Source organism: Pezoporus wallicus, unplaced genomic scaffold (genome assembly GCF_028554395.1).
Source record: "Pezoporus wallicus isolate ANWC-B61680 ecotype Strahan unplaced genomic scaffold, APGP_CSIRO_Pwel_v1 contig_16, whole genome shotgun sequence".
NCBI lineage: Eukaryota > Metazoa > Chordata > Aves > Psittaciformes > Psittacidae > Pezoporus > Pezoporus wallicus.
The window spans coordinates 3,806,181-3,827,707 of NW_026641478.1; the positions used below are offsets into that span (position 1 = coordinate 3,806,181).

The 21,527-nt window shown below is 35.5% G+C and overlaps 1 protein-coding gene across 1 annotated transcript in view; it reads right to left on the bottom strand.

Moving 5' to 3' along the window:
• Positions 1-21,527, bottom strand: part of MYCBP2 (MYC binding protein 2) — a 182,406-nt gene that overhangs the window by 54,461 nt on the left and 106,418 nt on the right. The window contains exons 42-52 of the mRNA XM_057424034.1: positions 21,105-21,223; positions 18,127-18,214; positions 15,687-15,736; positions 14,303-14,475; positions 13,818-13,962; positions 12,873-13,085; positions 11,109-11,164; positions 10,598-10,713; positions 9,958-10,055; positions 6,004-6,120; positions 5,105-5,245 (exon numbers count right to left, since the gene is read on the bottom strand). Coding sequence (XP_057280017.1) covers positions 5,105-5,245; positions 6,004-6,120; positions 9,958-10,055; positions 10,598-10,713; positions 11,109-11,164; positions 12,873-13,085; positions 13,818-13,962; positions 14,303-14,475; positions 15,687-15,736; positions 18,127-18,214; positions 21,105-21,223 — 1,316 coding nt within the window. The remainder of the gene's footprint in view (positions 1-5,104; positions 5,246-6,003; positions 6,121-9,957; positions 10,056-10,597; positions 10,714-11,108; positions 11,165-12,872; positions 13,086-13,817; positions 13,963-14,302; positions 14,476-15,686; positions 15,737-18,126; positions 18,215-21,104; positions 21,224-21,527) is intronic.

Here is a 21,527-nt window from a genome sequence, read left to right on the forward strand (position 1 = left end):
TATAAAGCTGGAGACTTCGTGCAGAGAAAAATCCCTTGCTTCTGTTACAATGAAACAGTAGTTGGTCTCACCACAAACCCCGGTTTTGCATAGAAAGATGGTCTGCTGTTCTGAAAGGTAATTTCAACTATTGTAAGACAAATGCACATGGACTTTTAGTCACCAAGTCAGAACTGAATAGATGTAGAAGGGCTAAGCTCTCTGTTGCTGAAAGCAATTCACTTGCACAGAATCATTTCACCAGTTTGTACATCAATATTGCACTCCTCGCTAGAGCCAAAAAATTCAGTGCTGTAAGGAGAATAGATTTCATCAGTTTCATAAAATATAAAATGAATTTACTAGTTCGTTATGAACTATCATAAACTAGAGCTGCCAGAGAGACTTCATTAACAAAAACTCTAGAAATGAGTACTGCTGTTCTGTGCATTTTTTCTCCCACAGAACAGCTAGGACAGCATTTATTAACCACTGGAAAACACGAAAAAGAAACCATTTTTTTCTCCATAAACTGGTTTCTACTAATTTCAAATAATTTTTCACTTTTCCTGTCAAATAAAAGGATTAATAGTATGGATACAGTAGTACTAATAATAGGTATTTATGACAGAATCCCTTTGGCACATAAAGCTTTTTATCTCCACAAACAGGAAATAAAGTCTCATTTCCTTTCCCCATTCTGCTAGGGAAACCAAGTGAAATCACTGGACAGCAGTCACAGTAAAATTTAACAGTAATTAAAGAAAAGGCAATGAACCCCTTTAAGCTGAAACAAGTACAAAACACTCTTGGCATGCCTTCCCTGTATTCCTTGAAAGACATTCACGTGTTAAAAGTAAGTAAATCCGTGTGTCTGTCTCATGATAGAAGTAAATCATTCAGTCATGTTCTGTTTGCCAAACATCTGCTTACAACAAGTTGCAGTAACACAAATGATTTGTGCTTTTGACAAACACAGAAACTGTCAAAACACCAGCATTTCTTCTGAATTTACAGTACCTCTACTTAAAACAGAAAGAGGTACCAATGCCCTAGTAAGATATGTTTGGGGCACCGGGGAAGGTGGGGAGGGTCTTAGATAGTAAGATTGGCAGGGTAAAGGCTTATCAATTTGAAATAAACCTACAAAAACTACAAGAAGCCCATGCTTGCCTAATGAGAGTGGATTTCATAAGCATCCAACATAGATTAACTGACTTATTTTTGCAGCATGTCTCATATTTTGCCATAGACTTCTACAGAGAAATATGGACTACCTATACATAAAATATTTAAGCATCACTTTAAAGATCTATTTTAGTATGTAGTAAAGCTGTACATGTAAAACACAAAGGAAACCAACAGTAGTGAAATGGGACCATGCTGGCTTCACAACAATAAGAAGTTCAAACTAGAAGCTCTCCTTTTCTCTGGGAGCTTTAGAGCTTCCTGGCTATTACCACACCGTATGTTAGTTTAGCTGAACAGATCACGCATGTATTTTAGTTTTCATTCTGAAGAAAGTACTAAATACAAGCTCAATATTTAATCCTTATGCTACCATCTGCAGATTTAGGTCCTTTTTTTTCTTTTCAAGCTTTCCCTTTGAAAAAGAAAAAAAAAAATATTCAGGAATTCATACTTTTTTTCAATAAAGTTTCAGGGAAAAAATAAAGTTACTTAAATTTGCCAGCAAAAAGTAGCACATCATTGAGAAGTATTCAAAATCTCAATATTATTAAGATAAGCCTTAGCTTTGAAAAAAACATCTCGACATTTTATTCAACATTATCTTACTTTCCAACTGCCTTCCACCATGCCTAAAAGATGGTAGAAATCTCTTACAAATGTCCTTCAATGTTTCCACAGCACATTCAGCTTTCTGAGGTTCTGTGACCAAACACTGCAGTCTATATACTAATTCTGGTTCTTTCCTCTACTGAAATAATGTTGGTTTTTTTTCAAAATGCAGTTTCTTAATCCTGCTTGCCTGCCGGGTGGTTGAGTAATGTAATGATATAACTGACCAGCAGGATGCAATATGCCTTATAGTAAAGTTTTATATTTAAAATTAAGTAACAAAGCCATATTTAGAATATGACTTATTAGAAGTCATGTTCCAGAGTTTAATCAAGATTGAATTTATTGCCTCCTAGTGTGTACCGGTTTATGAGGTATGTACCTTTCTACTAAGTACTGTGTGTAAGCATAAGAACATAAATGTTTAAGGAACTTCACAAGTACTTTCTCAAAAAGTTAACTGAATATCACAAGACAAAAAGGAAAGTGACTACTAGGGATGGAAGCAGTTTATTCAAAGTCGGAGTCTATTAAATTCATAGTCTCATAATCACATTGCCTACAATGGATTAGAAGCACAATTTCCGATCGATGGCTGTATAGCAGTTTCTCATGAAAGCACAAGAGCAACAAGAGGAACAGATTTAACTATGCAGATTTTCTAAGCAGGTAAATGACCACAGCTCAGATAAACAGTAACTACAGTGGATCTCCACTACCGTAAGATCATTTGCCTTTAAATATAACAGCTTTGGTCAAAATATACAGAAGAAACTAAATATTTAGGAGATCTACTATATTCAAATATCTAGTTAATGTCAATAAATAAAATGTAGATACAACATATGTCTCAAGAGGACTAGAGGCCAAAATTAACACTGCTGCAAAATGCTGGGGTTTTATGTTCACTGTTCAATTAATACAGTGACGAAGCATTACAGCTTGCTTTTAAAAATATACTTTTTTACATATTTTAGAAAATGTAATGAGATTTTATTTACTTAAGGGATGATCACGATTTAGCAGAAAAAAAAAGTTTTAAGCTACAAAAATCAGGAGCTTACAAAAGAGTTTCTTGAATTTCATAAAGTTGTGTGGTGGATAATGCTGGAAAAGCATGCAGTAAAGACTAAGGCACTCAGAAGTAAAGCCACTGAACCTTGACTTTTGTTCTGCGGCCTTTAAGAAAGAAAATATTTGAGAACAGTTTTTCCTTTTATCTCTTATTATTATGAATCAAATGACAAATCTTTATGCTTATATATGGTCATAATGAAATCCAACAGTTTCAGGAAGTGCCAAGTCCTTTCAAAAATCTGAAAGTATATGAGAGATGCAAATAAACCTTCCATCTAAAACTAGTTCAAAACACATCTCATTATATACAGCTACATTGTTACAATAGTTGCTTCTGTAAGAATTCTATTGTGCTGGCTACTGCTTATCAGAAACTAAGCAAGCATGCGTTGTTTCACCTTGGGTCATTTAAGATGTAATGCAACTGGCTACTTAAAAGAAAATTAGGCATATATACCTGCTCTTAATAGTCTAAATGGTATCAAAACTAACTTACAACACCACTTAAGAAAAAAAGAAATAAGAAAAAAAGGATTTTATTTGAAGTTTACAGGAGAATGAAATGTATGATAATTAAATGCTGCTTTTCACATTTGATTGTACCTGACCTACTTATTCGAATAAAATTTTAATTCTCAAGATTATTTTATCAAGATTGCATGTTATTTATGACAGCCATTTCCTTTCAGGCTTTTCTCAGGGAGCACAGGGTATGTTCTTCTCTAGAAGTAAGAGTGTACTAGAGCTATCTGAAAGTCATGTATGTGGTTAGCAGAAACTTCTTGCTAACCACACACATGACTGCTAAGCTCAAAACTATTCCCTTCAGCAAGTAAAAAAGAATTAGAAATAGTTAAACTAAAAAACAAAACAAAAAAATAAAATCTATAAAATGTAATACGCATCCAGACTTACAATATTTACTGAAGTTGACAACTTAGTCAAGGTGATTTTACTTTTATCACCGGTGAACAGGTAAAATGCAACTGCTGCATACAAATATTGTTTTGTGGAAGTATAATACAGCAATTCTCATGTGCATCAATTTCTAAGGCAAAACATGTTAAGCAAAGCTGAATTTTTGTCCATGTTTTCATATATTCTACAACAAATTAGGTAAGTATGCGCATCGTGAGTGTTGAGTGTCTGATGGCTGACTACAGAAATACTTTGCTTCCCAAATGCAGTATTAAAGTAATACCCAAAATAATGAATAGACAAAACAGTCAATAAGAAGATAAGCTAGTCACATCATAGATTTATAGAGTAGTTTTGGTTGCAAGGGACCTTAAAGATTATCTAGTTCCAACCACTCTGACATGGGCAGGGAGCAACAGTGTCAGAACACAGGCTGCAGCCACAAGGGATTTATGAACTTTCCCAGTTGGCTACTAGCAAACAGCCCTGTTTCACCGGAACAGCAGCAGCAGCTCACTCATGTAAGATGACAAATCAGATCTAAACAGCAGTATTTGCAGTTAGTTCAGGTTCTCCCATTCTACCCTGAAGAAACCAAGGTACTGCCCATTTTAGGGAATGCACAATACTGGATGAGCCAGAAAGGCCTGCACTTTTAACAATTTTTCTGAGAAACAGTGGTTTGGCTATTGTACTTTTTTTAAACTATATCTTGTTTCCAGAAAAGAAGTAATCTTTGAATTGTTATGACGGTGATCACCATTAAAATTACTCAGTTACATTGTGCCTCCTCTTGCAAGTTCAACTTCAACAAGTCTTGATGCTCTGGGACTCTTTGATTAGTTAATAAATTGATAACTCAAGGAGTCAGGTGTGAAACTCATCAAAAATATACACAAAAAGCACCAAAGCCTAAAGAACTTTTCCAGTTTTTTAAGAAAGCCTCAGTTACATCAATTCACTGCTGGCTGCAATACTCTTCTGAAATGATGGCATCAGTGGAAAGCTTCATGGACAATGAAATCTTGCATCAGAAACATCTGGTGCAGACAACAAACTAGTATGATTATACTTTTGTATGCTGTTATAGCAGTCCTTGCATTTTTGTTTCTCTTCTAGGACAAGAGGTTTCAACATAAAAGCCTCGCACCTTTCTACACTCCACCCTCATTACACAACAGCCCTCAAAAATGCAAACACATATAAGGTAGTATTTGGTAACTAAAGTATTGTTTACCTCAGGACTCATTTGCAGCCTTAATTAAAGAAAGTCTTGTAATGAGGATAGAGTGTACCTTTTGGATATTTTTCAAAGGCACCTTTTACTTACGTCAATAGGTACCAGAAGGCTCTTGCCAAGATGTTGGTTAAAAGACAGACACCAGGCTTCAGTGTAACCATTCATGTTAGGAACATACTTCTTTATTGTCTCATCATTCAGCCTCAGCCAAACACCATCATCATTGTGGATCTATGGGAAACAAGCAACAAAAACGAGCCATGCCCTTCTGTAACTGTTTCAAAGCCAGTAAGGATTAACAGACTTCAGACAAACAGCAGCAAGGAAGCAATGATCACCACTATGCTGATAGAATTAAGAAAGAGGTAAAGAGAAGCATCAACAAAACCAGAATTTCAAAGCAATGGGAGGCATATCTTTTTAGAAGGCAAAGTGCAAAGATAAATTTAAATCAGATTATGCAGTAATAAGAGTTGCTTTGAGAGAAGAGGAAAGTCAAGTCTTCATAAAGCTTTTTTAAGTTCCCCACTTGCCAGTTTTCCACTGTTTTTATAACTTAGTAAATTGCAAAAATATTCCTTATATGAAGTTATATTGTAAAAATCATACATGCACAGTAGTCTAACACACTAGTGATCTTTCAGGAGTGTAAGCGAAAGATGTAGTGAAAATAACACCTACATCTAAATTTTTATGTAGGGTTGAAATAGTAAGGTATGAAACACCTTAATTCTTAGAGATATCATTATAAGACGAACTCTAGGAATTTTATTTCCTCTTATTAGTCTCGAAAGTTTGTTACACAGGTTTTCAAGTAAGTAAAAGGAAATGACAGCTTGAAAAACTAAATTAGTAAATATTTAGATTTTTGTGATTTATACTGTTATGTTCTTAATTTGTGTATGTCAACATCTAAACATGAAAAAACATTATCTGCATGAATTAACTTCACATCTTAGCCCAATTTTCAACAGAAATCCCTTAATTACCTCGTCAATGAAAGTGATGGATCCATTGACTTTCACTATGCCTATTTGCTCACTCTGAAGGGAAGGGTGGCTACGGATACGAAGCCCTGCACTGTCCTTGGCCACAAATTTGCGAACCTAAGAGAAGCAAAGGAAGACAGTAAGGAAGAAAAAATTGGAACAGAGCTCTCAAAGAGTAAAAGAAGTAGGTTTAATAGATTCTGAAATGCCAGTGATGAGAGTTACAGTTTGTTGCTAGTTTCCCATGGCTGCTGTGTGTAACTTCACTTTTTTACTATAACCAATAAAATCATACAGTTAAGAAAAGCCCTGAAAGGGCACTGACTCAGCCTTAGAAAGATCTGCATTATACCACACAATATTCACTACAAGCTTCTGATTCCTTTAACTGCTGCCCTCCATTCATCTTACTAATTATTCCAAGTTTCAAGGATTTTGCCTTTTCAAATTTAGTATTTCCAGTAACTGATCAACCTGCGATTACCACTTCTCATTTCTGCTGTGACAATATCCTCTTTAGTCAGCTTTTTGGCCAGAATGTGGATATTTTCTTTAGCTATAGAGTTTAAACAGCCATTTAAAAATAGAGAAAAAACACATCTCTCTATTTCTTTATTTTTCAAATAGCTCTTTCAATTGTTTCTCCCTTTTTCACAGGAAGGTTAGATCAGATGCTCCTTACAACTAGTTTGATTCACCACACCCCCCAAAAATCTCCTAGTTGTTATTCACTATCATTTTTTTCACCATTCAAACACTTTATCAGGCACCTATCCTACAGAGGACAAATGTAAGCCATGCTTTTGGTCTTTGGTTTTAAGAAGTGCATATATTCTATCCATGCAGTATAAAGCTTTTTTCTTGTAAGGTTATTTTCAAACTCCACAGGCAAAACTGAAAAAAGTATAAACTGTAGTATAAACCCTAACTTAACATACAGCACAGAATGCTATAGAAAGAATAAACTCAGGAAAATGTAATGAAAGGTAACAGCTAAGTGCCTGATTTCCTACCTCCCCCAAATAAACTATTTATTTTAAGAAATGGCATTTATTTTAAAGCTAATTTAAAAAAAAAAAGAAATGTGAAGGATTTCAAATGTAACTTACTCCAGAACGTGCAAGGTTTTGTTTACAAACAACCCTGTTACTCCAAAGAGCTAGATTTTTCAACAGGCAAAAATAGGACTTAGAAGGTCCTTGTAAAAATGTAAGGCTGAATCATTGCTGACAGCATTCTCAACACAGAAAGGCCCATAAACAGAGCCTTGCAAATTAGGGTCCCTGCGGTAAAAAATGTTATTTCAGAAAATCATATGATAAGGAGCTAAAACTTGAATTAAAACCTTGAATTTAGAGGAAGAAGTACTGGCACTCAAGATGTGGATATGCACAGGCCAGGAAAGAGCACTTTTCCCCTTTGCAGCAGCTAACTAGTTAATAGAAAACTTCAAGCTGTAACTACAAAACAGTTTAGTGATTAGATCCACTAACAGATAATACAACAACAACAAAAAAAAAAAGAGAGATGAAATTATATTCCATTTCTGAACATCATGAAAAAACTGAGTCTTCTTCCTGATATAGCACCTCTTTGCCTGGAATATTTCTCTATGGTTCAGTAACTCTGCCCTGTAACCCTCATAACCAGTTCATAACAAAATGGATTCTGACTAAAGGAGTGACTAATGTAGAAAGGCTCAGCAATTAAGGTACTCCAGTGCACAGTAGTTTTCAAGAGATTTGTTGCTGTGGTGCCAGTTTTGCCACTTGCAATACAGCTAAATCAGAACTGCTTTCTTCCTCCTGGTTCCAGCTACTCTGAATTACATTACATAGCTTGAAAGGTAACGTTTCCCTCAGTAGAATGTGGAATGAAATTTTCTGCATGTTAGTTAATCTAAGTTTCACAGCCAATGAGGAGGAAGCAGTTCCTATGGGTCATATACTCCAGGCTGAATAGAGATCACTATGATAATCTCCTTTAGCAACTTGAATGGACAGCAAAAGTCTTAAAAAAATTGTAATACAGCATGTATTACTATACACTATTCCATTTTCATCTTGCAATTCAAGTAAGGTTTGACGACAAAATTGGAATGTTCCACTTCCTTAATGAAAATATTTTGGCATTTCTAGTCAAGAACAGATCATTGCTGAGAAGACAGTGTTAGCATCCTTTGGTTATATTAAATTTCAGGCTGACAATGAAGAGGAAGAAGCCTCTAACAATGTCCTTTCTCTCAGCAAAATGTGATTTGGTATATTGGACTTCCTCTGACTAATACATGTCTAATCTGTACTGTTGGCTTCATATACATGTAGCATAGTGCAATAATTACCTTTCTAGATTATTTCTAATGCTACTGTTCATACACAAAGAATTATTCTAACCTGGTTTGTTACGTGATTATGTGATTTACCATGAAAGGTCCAATGTATTTTTGCAGCAGGCTCTACAGACACTACATAAAGCACAGAAAGATGGCTCCTTTTTCAAAGAGACTAGCGCTTGGAACAAGAAACAAAACATGCGAGCAGAAGAAAACAGGGAGATTTTTAAACACTAAGTAATGCCTCAGAATACCAGAGGCCTAACTTTTATCAAGAATTTTTAACTGTCACAAAGACTATTGACAAAACGTAGCTGCTATTGCATGAACCAGTCATGTCAATTTCCACTGCAAAAATTCAAAAGAACACAGCACTTCCATCCAGCAATTTATCTCATCTTAGACCAGATGTCTCTCTCACTTTGGTAACAGTGAACAACACATATGATGATCAGCTTGGATAGATATCATTAAGTTCTGTGAGATGAATCTCACCCAGCAGGAATTGGAAGTTTTAATTAAGATAATAGAGTAACCATAAGTCTCTCTTCCAACAGAAGGGAGAAAAACCTAAAAATATTTTTTTGGGGAAAAAAAAAAAAAAAGGAAGAGAAATAATGTAATGAGGGATAAGAAAAATTTGTGTGGAAACTAAAAGTATTTTTATTTTGAGGTGAAGGTGCAGGGTAGCACAAGCAGATGCTGGATGCATGTACAGACTGGGGAACTGTACAACAAAACTACTGACTAGATTATTCATGTAAATCACAATGTGCTGTATAAGTAAGAAGTTGGCAAACACCCAATCATTTTTGTAATCATGTATTTCTTAGCCCCCTTTGCAGCTGTACCAAGATGGGGAATGATAACCTTATGGTATTTCAGAATTCCACATCTTTTAATACAGGTTTCTTCATTTGAAAAAGAATTTAATGACTCATTTAATATCCTTTCCTTTGTGTTTAAGAGGAAGTGGATGATGAGGATGATGAGTGAGAAGATGAGGTCCCTGCATCTGGGTATTTTCCTTATAGCACTGCCACAGCACCTTTTGGCTTTCCTCCATTATTTATGTCAACTTTAGTCCCCCAGGGTGGAATGACAAGATGAAATGGGGAAATCAAAAGCTACAGAAAGAGTAACTATTAAAAATAAAATAATGATGTTCTAAGAAAGGTACATATTACTAAAGAAGCTAATTTTGGATTTCATATTGACTCAAGAAGATCCTTATCAAAAAACAAAATCTTTGTAAAGCCCTTTATACAACTAATTTCATAGTACAGTATCAAAGAATTAATAATAGCACAGAATGCAGCCTGAGGCTTTTATAATAGTTGCACAATATTTGTGCGACAATCCAAGATTAAGGAAGTTTCTGTTGAGCTTCTAACGTTTTATTCATGGACAGACAGAAAGAAAATGGAATTAATAGCTTTCACTGTATCCAGTATATTCATTTCATTCCATTTAGTACATTAAAATGGTTTCAAATATCCTTAAGTCCTGCAGAACCATAACATGGAAAGCATGTTGTAAACAATAAAATCCCACCCCAATGTAACTTTCTGTTTGCGTTTGATTGTGGAGTTTGGGTTTTTTTTTTTTTCAGTTCTCCAAACCTTGTTTGGCTGAGGCTCTGCTTTTGGTTTAATAAGTTGGGTTCCTGGAGGTATCATTCCTTTTGGAGGATCTTTTACTTTCACTTCTAGTCCAGCATCTATAAGCAAACAAAGACTAAGTTGAAAAAAAAAAAAAACAAACAAAAAAAACCACAACCAAAACCAGATGGATATAACCTTGAGTAATAATCTTAAAAGGAATTCTCTCAGCAATCACTGTTAAAGCCAAACTACAAATTAATGGCCTCAGTAGACCTTTTTGGAGGGGAAATCTTTCCACAGCATGCTATAGTATCTCATAAAGTAATCTCTAGGACTAGCAAGACAACTGAAAGACTTTCAGCAGGGAAGAAACCCAAAGCATTTCAAAATTAGTGCAAATAATTGAGACCTAGGGTAGAGTCTCAGTTAAGACCACACTTTCTCAGTTTTCCACAGTAAAAGTGATATTATTTACTCCTGCATGGTCAGGAACAATTTCCCCTTTCCTTCAGTTCTTCTGGAGTTTTTTTATTACTTGGGTGCTAAATTTTGCTACGAACTGTAATAAAAAGCCTTGTGAGCACAAAGACATACATTTATCAGTATACAAAGCGGATATAATATTGATTTATGCTTAAGCATAGTGAAAAATAAATACCTATTTCAATGCCATCTATAGTAACATGAATGGTATAGAGACCAACAGCTCCAGGAGTCCAGTTTGCACAGTATGTACCATCATTATTGACTCTGATCAACATGTTTTCACTGGGTCTAGACATAAACAGAACAACTGAAATGATTAAACAATTACTATCCTATTGGAAACCATCCGTCCAATGTACTACGCCCTTATTATTTATTATGAAGTTATAACTCTCTATGCCACATTTATTTACAGCAAATGATAAAAGAATACATTCAGAGAGAAGATAACACAAATAGTGAATCAACATTAGCACAATTAAGAATTAACAATTCTAAACAAAATCCCTAAATTTAAGAAAAAATATGTAAATTTTAAAAGAAAGAGAAAAGAAGCAATTTTTCTGCTTCTGCCCTTAAAACAAGTTTACCTGGCAATCAAGCCTTGTGAATCTGGGTGTAAGCAGAAGTAACAGGGCATTTTAATTAAGTCCCTATCAAAAAGGGGATTTTTTGATGTTTACCTCTTTGGTGTTGGTGAAGCAAAGCGCAGTTCTTCAAAAGAATAATTTTCATATGCCTATAAACAGATTAAATTCAACAAACATAAAATCAACAGTTACCAGTTATAGGACAGTCATAGATAAAAGAAAGCAGAGTATTTTCTCAAAGAACACAGTAATCTAACTTTAGACTCACCAGAAGCGATGGTCAGGGAACCAGAAACAAATTCCAAAGCACAGAAACACACACAAATATAATCGTAGAATAGTTAGGGTTGGAAAGGACCTTAAGATCATCTAGTTCCAACCCCCCTGCCATGGGCAGGGACACAGATATGAAAAAAGTACCTTCACTTTCTCTCTAAAACAGCCATTATTTAGATAATAAACATAAGTATTGCTAACTAAACCTTTGTTCACAGTGAAGTCCTTGAATCTATTCTCACCTCACACTTGTATAAAAAGCCTTTGAATGCAGGTAGAGAACTGGAGACCATGTGAGGATAAAGCAAAATACGTTGCAAGTCAAAAACTGCAAACCAGGCCAGTGGATTTATCAATGGAGTTTTCTTTCTACTGAAAGTGAAGAACATATTCATTCTATATTGAGGTGGTATTTCCATGGATTCCCACTACAAAAAAAGACCTGGTTCACTTGCACAGTTTCCTGTGGAATTAATCCACAGAAAAGCTCCACAAGAAGTAACTAATGGAGCAGTCCTAGAAATGCACAAAGTCCCTCAGCAACAATCTCTCTGGGCTGCAATGGTTATATGACTCCTGTGTTAAATTAAAAACAGGGGAAGAAGAGGTGTTTAAATGTTCAATAACATTTGAACATAGATGCAGCTTAGCCATTTTGGGTCTCTATACAACATGTCATAATTTACTGTCATGAAGTGAGAAGACAGAGTCTATAATCATATTTGGATGTTTACATCAAGTACTGATACAACATGCAGGCTGGTATGAAAAAGTTAGACATCTGCATTTTACACTAAAATGAATGTACTTGGTAATGCAGGGAGGGAAGTAGAAGAGAATGTTTACACTTTCTTGAATCAGTAAAGTTGTTAATAAGCTAATCAAATACAGTAGGTAACACATCTGCATTTCCCAAAATTTCAGACAGCCCTTAATTTAAGCAGCAAAATATCAGCTCTCTTGTGAATTAAAAAATAATGTTAAAGTTTTGGATGTAAAAGACTAACCTGAAAGGAACCTCTGGAAGATTCCCCAGGAACGTTAAATATAGAAGTTAACCACGTTTCAACAAGAAGAGAGAGCTGATCCATTTGGCAACAGCTGATTTCAACAGATGCTGTTTAAAATTTCATGCACTGATACAGAAATCATGACTTTTTTTACTGTGCTGAGCTCTGATTTTTTCCCTATGTTTACCAGTATTAGTTTGTAACACAGATTCACTGCAACACTCCAACTCTATATGGATACATTGCTTTTACTTCCCCATTTCAATAGCTGTTTTCATTTCTCCTGAGTGGTTCAGACTAGTTTGTTAATCAGTACAATTCAAAATCAAAGACAACTTTTCTTTTTAAATGCTAATCCAGTTTATAACGGCTTTTAGAGTTCAGGCAATTGGCTCTTTTGATGCACCTAGTTTTCTGCTGAACTTAAATATAACCAAAGTAATTTGTAATTAATGTATTTTTAGATTGTGACCAAAAACAAATATACTTTTTTCCCCCTCTTATTTGCATGCCTTTTCACACTTTGAATGCTGAATTTTATAGTTACATTGATGAAATGGCAGTAATTTACCTTCATCATTGTAATAGCAATATATCGAGCTTCTTTTACTATCATTGGCTCATAGGAAGAATCTAGCTTTGGTGAAGGAAGTCCTCCAAAGGTCATATCACTGCTAGGGGATGCAGCTGTTGCAGGACTCCCTGGTATCCGTTGTACCTTTTTAGCTTGCTCTTGTTGCAAAGATGTTTTTTTCTGAGAAACAGGAATAGCTTTGACTTCTACCTGCAGTAAGATATAGAATACAGAAGGTGATTCAGGGAGAAAACACACGCACATTGCTTTTTATATCTAATAATGTATAGTGATAAAGCGCTTAGGGACATCACTATAAATCCAGCTGTGTCAAAAAACAAACAATTTGCAAAGCCAAGCACAGCATCTCTGAACAATGTAAATATACATGAGAGAAGCACCCAACTGACTTGGCACATGACTAGTAAAGGGACAGGCGATGTGAGTTCTGCCAGCACCAGAGTATACCCTGGGAAGCAGCATGTAGTCTTGTTTGCTTAGTTAAGTTTTCCCACAACTGAAAATCCTATGGACTAGGAAAAGAGCCTTCCAAACGAGTACACAGATTTCAGAGTGTATCATCAAGACCTGCAAGATGTGGGTCAGCACTGGTGAGATTGGATCTTGTCTAGCTCTGCCACCCTAGTTTATCAGCACTGTACATTTATACTGTGCTCTTTAACATTATTTTAACTTTTTTTCCCCAGAGGTACCACAGACCTCCGTTAGTGCAAGTAACATAGCCAGCTGTACACAGTTTGCTGAGGGAGAACAGACTACTTGCAAAATAATGTTGTGGACTTAAGAGGTAAGAAAGTCTGACTACACTGAATTTATGAATGCCATTTTCTGCCCTATACAAGAGTATTCTTTAAGTATCTTCAACAAATACTAAAAGATGGCACAATGAAGTATAATAGTTGTCAAGATTACAGTAATTACCTTCATATTAGGAACATGAACAACATCCCCATACTGGTCTTTTGTTTGTACGGTAATAACAGTTGGCCAACCACATCGAATGTCATCTTTATTCAAAATCAATGATGTTTTTTGAGGATCAGCATATGAATCTGGCTGAAGCCACCTACAGCAAAGAAAACCACCTAACATTAAAATCCCATATAGCCCCTCAAAAGGTAAATTCTTACTCTGTGCAAATTTCACTTCCAGCTAAGAGAAAAAGGTCTGAATACATAAACAAACACTTTTATCCAATATATTAATAGAAACAATTCAGCCAAATAGTTTTATTTAACTAGTATGTACTATAACTGTTAAAAGTTCTATAGCTGGTTTTACAGACATGCAACAGTGCATAGGTTTTAAAATTTAGCAGATAACGTAACATTTTCTACTTTGCTGCAAAACTTAAACAGTACAACAATGAAGCAATGGGTTTATTCATGTAGCACACAAACTTTTACCTTGCAAGTCGTCCACCACTTGATCCTGGTACACAAGCAATGAAATCCTCCAGAAATGACTGTTCATTGCTTTGTACCTGAAGTGGAAGATTTCCTTCGAGAGCTTCCAAAATGGTTGGGGAGTGAGACAGTGCCAAGCCCTTCCCAAGAATGCCGGAGTGAGATTTGCACACCTGTGTTTTTTTGCAGAGGTTGAGGTGGGAGTGACACGATGGAAACATAAAACAGTATCTTACATGTAGGCACCTTCCCATAATATGACACAATTACAGACACTCTGGGCACTGAAAACCATTCAAGGAGGAGAGGAGTGGATAAACTTTACCCCAGTGCAAGTTATAAAAGTCATCTCAGTCTATAAACCAGTAATTTATGTCAAAGGAGATTAAACAATCTTGAGTTAAGGGAGAATTTCTGGGGGAAACAAAAAGGTAATATGGACTTTCATCTTCAGAGTACCCTAAACTACTGAACTGTGACCAGAAGAATGAAGAAAGACATTCTGAAAATGTGACCAATGAGCATGTTCCAAAGGAACACAAAAGGCCACAGATACAACTTACAGAGAGGCAGATCTCTTAAAGAAAGAATTTTTTTAATGAGACAAAGTAAAATAAATGCTTTCTTTGCAAGAAGGGAAGTAAGATGCAAAGATACAGGAAATACTGAACAGACAGGACTAAAACTGAAAATTCATTATTTCCATGCACACTCCTATCTCACAGTTTGAATTAGAAAACGGTGGGTCTAAGAGCAGACTGCTGAAAAAATACTTATCCAATGAACATCTGATTCTTCCTAAGAATCTAAGGCCTCTGCAACAGTGTCATGCAGTAGCACTGATAACAGCGTTCCAACAAGTACTGTGACAACTGAATTTCAAAACAGTTGCCCTGAAGGTAATAAAGGAGAGAATGTGAAAACTCCTTTTCACTGTTCATCATCAGCTAGGGACTACCGACAGGGAGTTACTGACTAGCATAGGCTCCCATTACAACAAATAAAATACGAACAAAACCAGAACTGAAATCATATAATCTGGCAACTTGCTAAATGTTACCACTCAACTGAGGAAGTGATTTTATTTCTCCAGTTGCAAGACATGTAAAAGATTAATTTTGGGAACATTTAAAAATTTCCTGAATAGTGCGACTTCAGCCAAACAGGCACATTTTGAAATATACTTGGTAATATAACTTTCTATGTAATAATTGATACATTTTTCTCTAAGTGAAGTTATTCTAAAAAAAGATTGAATGTAAATACTAGACTTCTGTAAGACTTTCTTAAACTGTTTTATAAAAAGGTGGATTCCCTCCTATTATATAAACCTTAAAAGTGATTTCCTTAAGAATGTTGGAATGGATAAAAAGCTGCAGTATACCTGTAAGGCAGCCTCTTCAAGTATCTCAAGATCATCTTCAAATTCATTACCTGCTGTAAAAATATAAGTATCTATTTTTCATAAGAATAACACTGACACTTATTTACATATTATATAATGTTAAATTCAACTCTGGTTAGTGAAACCTTTTATATTGCAAAATTTAAACTTGCGTGAAGATGTGTAATATTGTTTATAAAGCAACTGAAAGATGAGTATTTTCAAGTAATACAGTAAACATGCAGTACTGTGTAGTTCAGTGCACAAGCAAATAAACAATTGTTGTTTGCCCAGAACAACAATATACGTTACACAAACCAAAAAATTGGCACTTATCTCCAACACAATATGTATGGCAAATCTTTCGATATGACTAGCAACTTTCAGAAAAAGATTCTGGTAGGTCAAGATAGTTTCTGGGAAGCAATACCAACTGCTCCCTTTGACAAGCTTACCTTAGTATTTGAAAACCTGAAAACTCTGCACAATTTTGCTAATTATGATTTCTCCTTAAAACATAAAAATTAAATACATTCTATTATACAATAATTCGTTCTCACAGATGCAACTTGAAATTCCGATTCCGGGGTGACCAGAATTGCCAAACACGGTCTCTTAACAAAAAAGTAAACCAGATAAGGTTACCCTATTTCTACTCTCTCTCAAAAGCGTATCAGGAAATTCTAATAGGCAGAAGAGAGAAAGAGAAAGGAGCGTAATCAAGTCCTAGGGCACTTTAAAAATTCAAAGAAATAGAGATATAGAATAACTCTGCTCTCAGAAGTAACTTCTACCAAATTTGAAATGCTAGTAATTACTTGCTAGTAATAATGTTAAATATATTTCCACATTGCTGTTCAAGTTCCATCTTTGACACAGATCAGATCTCTTTTGGAAAGCAGCATCCTAAATTTAAAAATCAACAGAACTGGCAAGGATGAAGTGTGACTTTCTGAAAAACCAACAACTGTTGTGAAAAAGCAGCTACCACTGTTGCCTAGAATTAATCTTATATTTATTCACAGGGTCTAGTGGTCATGTAGATTAATTTTATAGATGAAACAATATGTATGTATGTCATTGGCACTGTAATATTATCAGCGACACTAAGAGAACTTCGCTGAAGTCCTTGAGTTGGTGTAAATGGTCAGATGAATCAATTACATCAGTACTCCAGAAACTATTTGCAGGCCAATGCACCTATGTTTCCTCTTCTGCAGAGCTTACACAACCACTTTTATATATGGCTGAGACTTGAGGAAACTTGACTGCATATTTTATTTCAGATTCCTTTCATCTGAAAGCATACAAAGCCAATCTATGTACCACCTACATTCAGAATTAGGACAAAAAAAACAAAACGCTTTAGAGAGAAGTGTGATGTTATTAGGAATCCTGGGAAATTAAGATAGAACCTTTTTCATTTTTAGTAACAGAAGTATAAATGGATGCTAGGTCAGTCAACAAAACTAGGGAGTTAATGCAGCTGTTTGGAGGATAAGAGAAGAGGGCACTATTAAAAGTATAGAATTGCCTTATATTTTTGAGAGAGAAATACAGATCTACCAGTGCAACTGAGGTGCCTATTTATGATATAAAGAAATTTGCACATTCAAATACACAAGCAAAATACGAAGTAGAAAAAATAAATTACTAATTCGGTTTTGTGGTTGTAACTGGACACTGATCAATGCCTTCCAGCTCATTAATACACACTTCAGTCTCATAAATATTTGAGCTCTTGTTTGTGCTCCTAAATTAAAATGATCAAAAAGATCCTATTATGTAAGTGTTTTTCCTATACACTAATGTCAATTAGGAGGAATGCTATTACACATGGCAGCACCAGTAGGAGGACTTCTAATTCATCTTCATATCCATTAGTTTTCATAAACTCGTATTTTTTCTTACATTTTAAATTGCATTTGGGTTACTGCAAGCTTATTTGCTGCATCTGCTGTAGAAGTGTGTGGGTTTTTTTGTAATTGTAAAAAATACCCCTACAGCAGCAATATTTTGGGCTATAAGGTCAATGGTCACTTTCAATTTTTAAACTAGTAATTTTAAATCTTGCAATTCAATGCTGCAGGTATTTTACATTCAGAAAGGTGTGGAATGCAGGGAGAAAAACCAGTGAAAGAGAAATACAGATAAGATATCTGCACATTTGTGAAGTGCCACGAGGAAGCTGTAAGACATAGCTCGTACACTGATACACTACCTGTGGATGGGGGGAGTTGGTTCAGATTTAAATGACTAAGTTTCCCTCCTCCCCATACACACTTGAAGGGAACACCACTTTACTATCTTGTTCGCTTAATTCAGTTTTAAGAATTAATTTCATATGATTATCTCTAACTAAAAGCAACATTAAGTCTTAGAGGTGGTATTCAGAAAACCCAGAGTAATGATGAAATAGCAAAGTATGTTGAGTACTTACCAATAGGAAGTGCTAGATCTTTCTTCATCAAAGCTGCTGCACACGATCCTCCTAAATTTGCCAATTCCTTCTCCAGCTGAATAATACCCTTCAAATTGAAACAAATTTGAAAACAAAAAGCGTCACAGAGAATAGGACAATGAATACATTTCCTTGACACTACTTTACCCTAACAGAGAGGGTATGTGTTCCAGTTTGAAGTTTCTCAGCAGTATACTGTCATATTTTGCTATGACATGGGCCAGAGTACCAAAGTTTTTTAACATTAAAGAGAAAGGAAACTTCCTAATACAAAAAAGTGCTACTCATACATTTTCAGATTGCAAAGCAATGCCTCTTCTAAGCTGTACCACACAGGCTCACATTCCCATCTTGTTTAAATGTAGCACTGTTCAAAACCTTTTTTCCTTTCTCCTTTTTCCTCTTCCCTCTCTCCAGTTGGAGAGGCAAGGATGGAAAAAGAGTCCATAATTTCTCTTTCTCCATTATATATCCTGGTAATACCCTTGACGGTTTCTCCCTTCTATTTGCACTGAAAAGTTAATTCTTCCTATTGATGCTGCTGTTGTAGGGAATGAGAAGACTCCCTCCCACCCACCAGATTGTCACTGAAAACACATGAGAGCCTCTCCATCAGGAATACCATCAGACCATGCACATGATTGTCAAATACCTGGAGGGATGGAGGCTGGGTGCAAGGAAGGGGTGCACTTAAATGGCAAGGGAGGTTCTAGCTAGTTTTTACACCATGAAGAAATGTATCTGATATTTTTCCTTCAACTTGTCCCAGCTACATGCAGGCACAACCCCCTTAACTTTGCTCACAAAAAGGTGCTGACACTAACACCAATTTGAAATTTTAAAGGAATCTGTGGGTGGATCAGCACACACCTCTGACAGATGCCTCTCCTGGAGGAAAAACAAAAACCAAACCCCAAACCAAAAAACACTCCCAAAAACAGTGGGGGATATAGGAAACCTCTCTATGACAGATTTTCTAGGCAGACTTACAGAAACTGGCAATATGTATAGTAGATAAAAATACTCTTCTTTTGGAAAGAGCCTTCAAAATCAGTAACCCTAGACTTGCCCTGTAACCTCCAAGATCCCAATCACACTGAAAAGTCTCCAAAACGCATTTTAAGCTAAACCCTTGGTAAACTGCATTTTTAGGACTTAAAACAGCAGGTGCTGAAATAGCAAGCAAGTAAAGATGTGAAATGTGGATCAACCCACCAGAGGTCCCTGCTGTATGAACACCCCTTATGAAGAAGGCAGATTTTACATATATTTTACATACATTATGACCAGCAAAAAGCCTTCCTTTTCACTCAAAGCATAAATCTAAAATTTGTGCAAAAATCCTAGGTTTCAATGAAGTTTAATAGCCCAACTACACCCAATTCCTTCATGCACTAGCTCGCAGTGTGACACCTTTCATTTTTGCAGAGACTTCCCTAACAACGAATGTCGTTCAATATACTATAGTTTGGTAATGGTACCAAAATTCTTTGGAAAGAGAGAGAAACAGATGTGGAAAAATAATCCCACTGCCTTGAATTAGGTCTTACTGATTCCTTTTATCTAGAGAAAACGCAATGGTCATCAGAACATACTCTTCTTTTTCTACTAGTGATAACACTTCCAAAAATTATCATCACATAGTTCCCAAAAGAATGAGAAACTCGTGTTGTGTACCCAGTTACTTAAGGCTTTAGCGTTGAGATGCAACGTAGCTTTTCTATTTATAAAACTTTTAAATTAAGAGTTTTTGGGCCATAAAAAGGTATGCTTGAAAACAATTACAACTTTTCTTTAGTTGGTATAGGTAACTAACGTACTGGCTTCCATATTTTAGCACTGAGTGTGAAAAACACGCCAGCATCTTAGTTTGTAAATGGCATAAAAAAATTAATGACATATATGATTCTGCAACCTTTTTGCCTGCTTAAGCAAGAATTATTATTACTCACACACAGACTAGTTAGATTATTTATAGGATTTGTTAATCTGATTTGGTACAAGCAAGGGAGACTGTTGTGGTTTAAGCCCAGCTTGTAATTCAGAACCACGCAGCTGCTTGCTCACTCCCCCTCGGCCTTCACAGCTAATGATCTTGCAGTATGTTTTACTATCTGAATACTACGAAATTCTTCAGAATTTCATGTTTTGAAAACCTGAAGACATGATTTAGCTTGAGAAGAATCCAGGAATAAGATGAGGTAAATCTTCTGTGAGGCCTGCGGTGTAAGCACTTCACAAGGTCTGCAATGGGCTCAAAGACTCCTAAGGTAAGGGAGGGGCTATTTTTCCAGCATTATTATAAAGCCTTTTATCATTAATCTCTTAAAATAACCCAAAATGATTAACTGGCCTAAGAATATGAAAAAAATTTATCTTCCCTTTGCAACAAGGCAACAGTGGTGGAAATGACACATGTCCTTAAAGGCAAGATGAGGTGACCACTGCACAAAATCTCAAGTAGCCTAAATGAGGCCAGCATCTCCAGGGAGTCTGAGAGCTCTGGTACGAGTGAACATGGAAAAATAATGCAAGTTTGTCATCCCACGATTGGCAGTGACAGCAAAATACTAATCACTGTGTATCTGAAAATCCCAATCCTTTGGATTTCTGATGGAAGATAAGGTCAAAATTCTAGGAAATTTCATATCCCATTGACATGCTATTTATTTGCAGACCGTCAGTTATTAAAAAACCAAACAAAAAGCCATTCCAATAATATTCAGATTAAAACATTCCAAACGTCTGTAACAAAACAAACCAAAAAATCCTTAAAAACTTGTACAAAATTAATTTAGAACCATTCTGCTAATGTTATTTAGTCAGAAGTGGAAATACAAATACTAAAAAAACACAAAAACCAAAACAAAACAAACCCCAAACCAAACAAAAAAACCTAGCCTTACAGAAGAGAATTAATAGGTGCAGCAACTGTAGCCACTGCCCTCTTTACTTACCTCATCAGATCCTGGACTAAATTCATATCCAATTGCATAACATTTGAAACCATAAAAACAAGCCTTTTCATCTTTCACATAGTCTGATGCAGTCTCCAGAGAAAAAAGAGCTTCATTTCCTTATAAGGAGGAAAAGGATACATAAAATAAATACATAAACATTTGACACTTTTCCTCTTTTTGTATGTTTCTTCCATAGGATCATATATGAAACCTAGGCTTTATAACATGTAAAGTAAAACCATGAATAATTAGCAGATTAACACTTCAAACAAGAAATCTAATATAAAAATGCAATCAACTGATGTACAACAATGGCTCACAGTGTCTTGCCAGTTTGGATGAAGACACTTTTTCAACTTTGCTTTCTAAGATAATTTTGCAGAAAAATCAAACCTTTCACTATTTTAATAATTCACATTA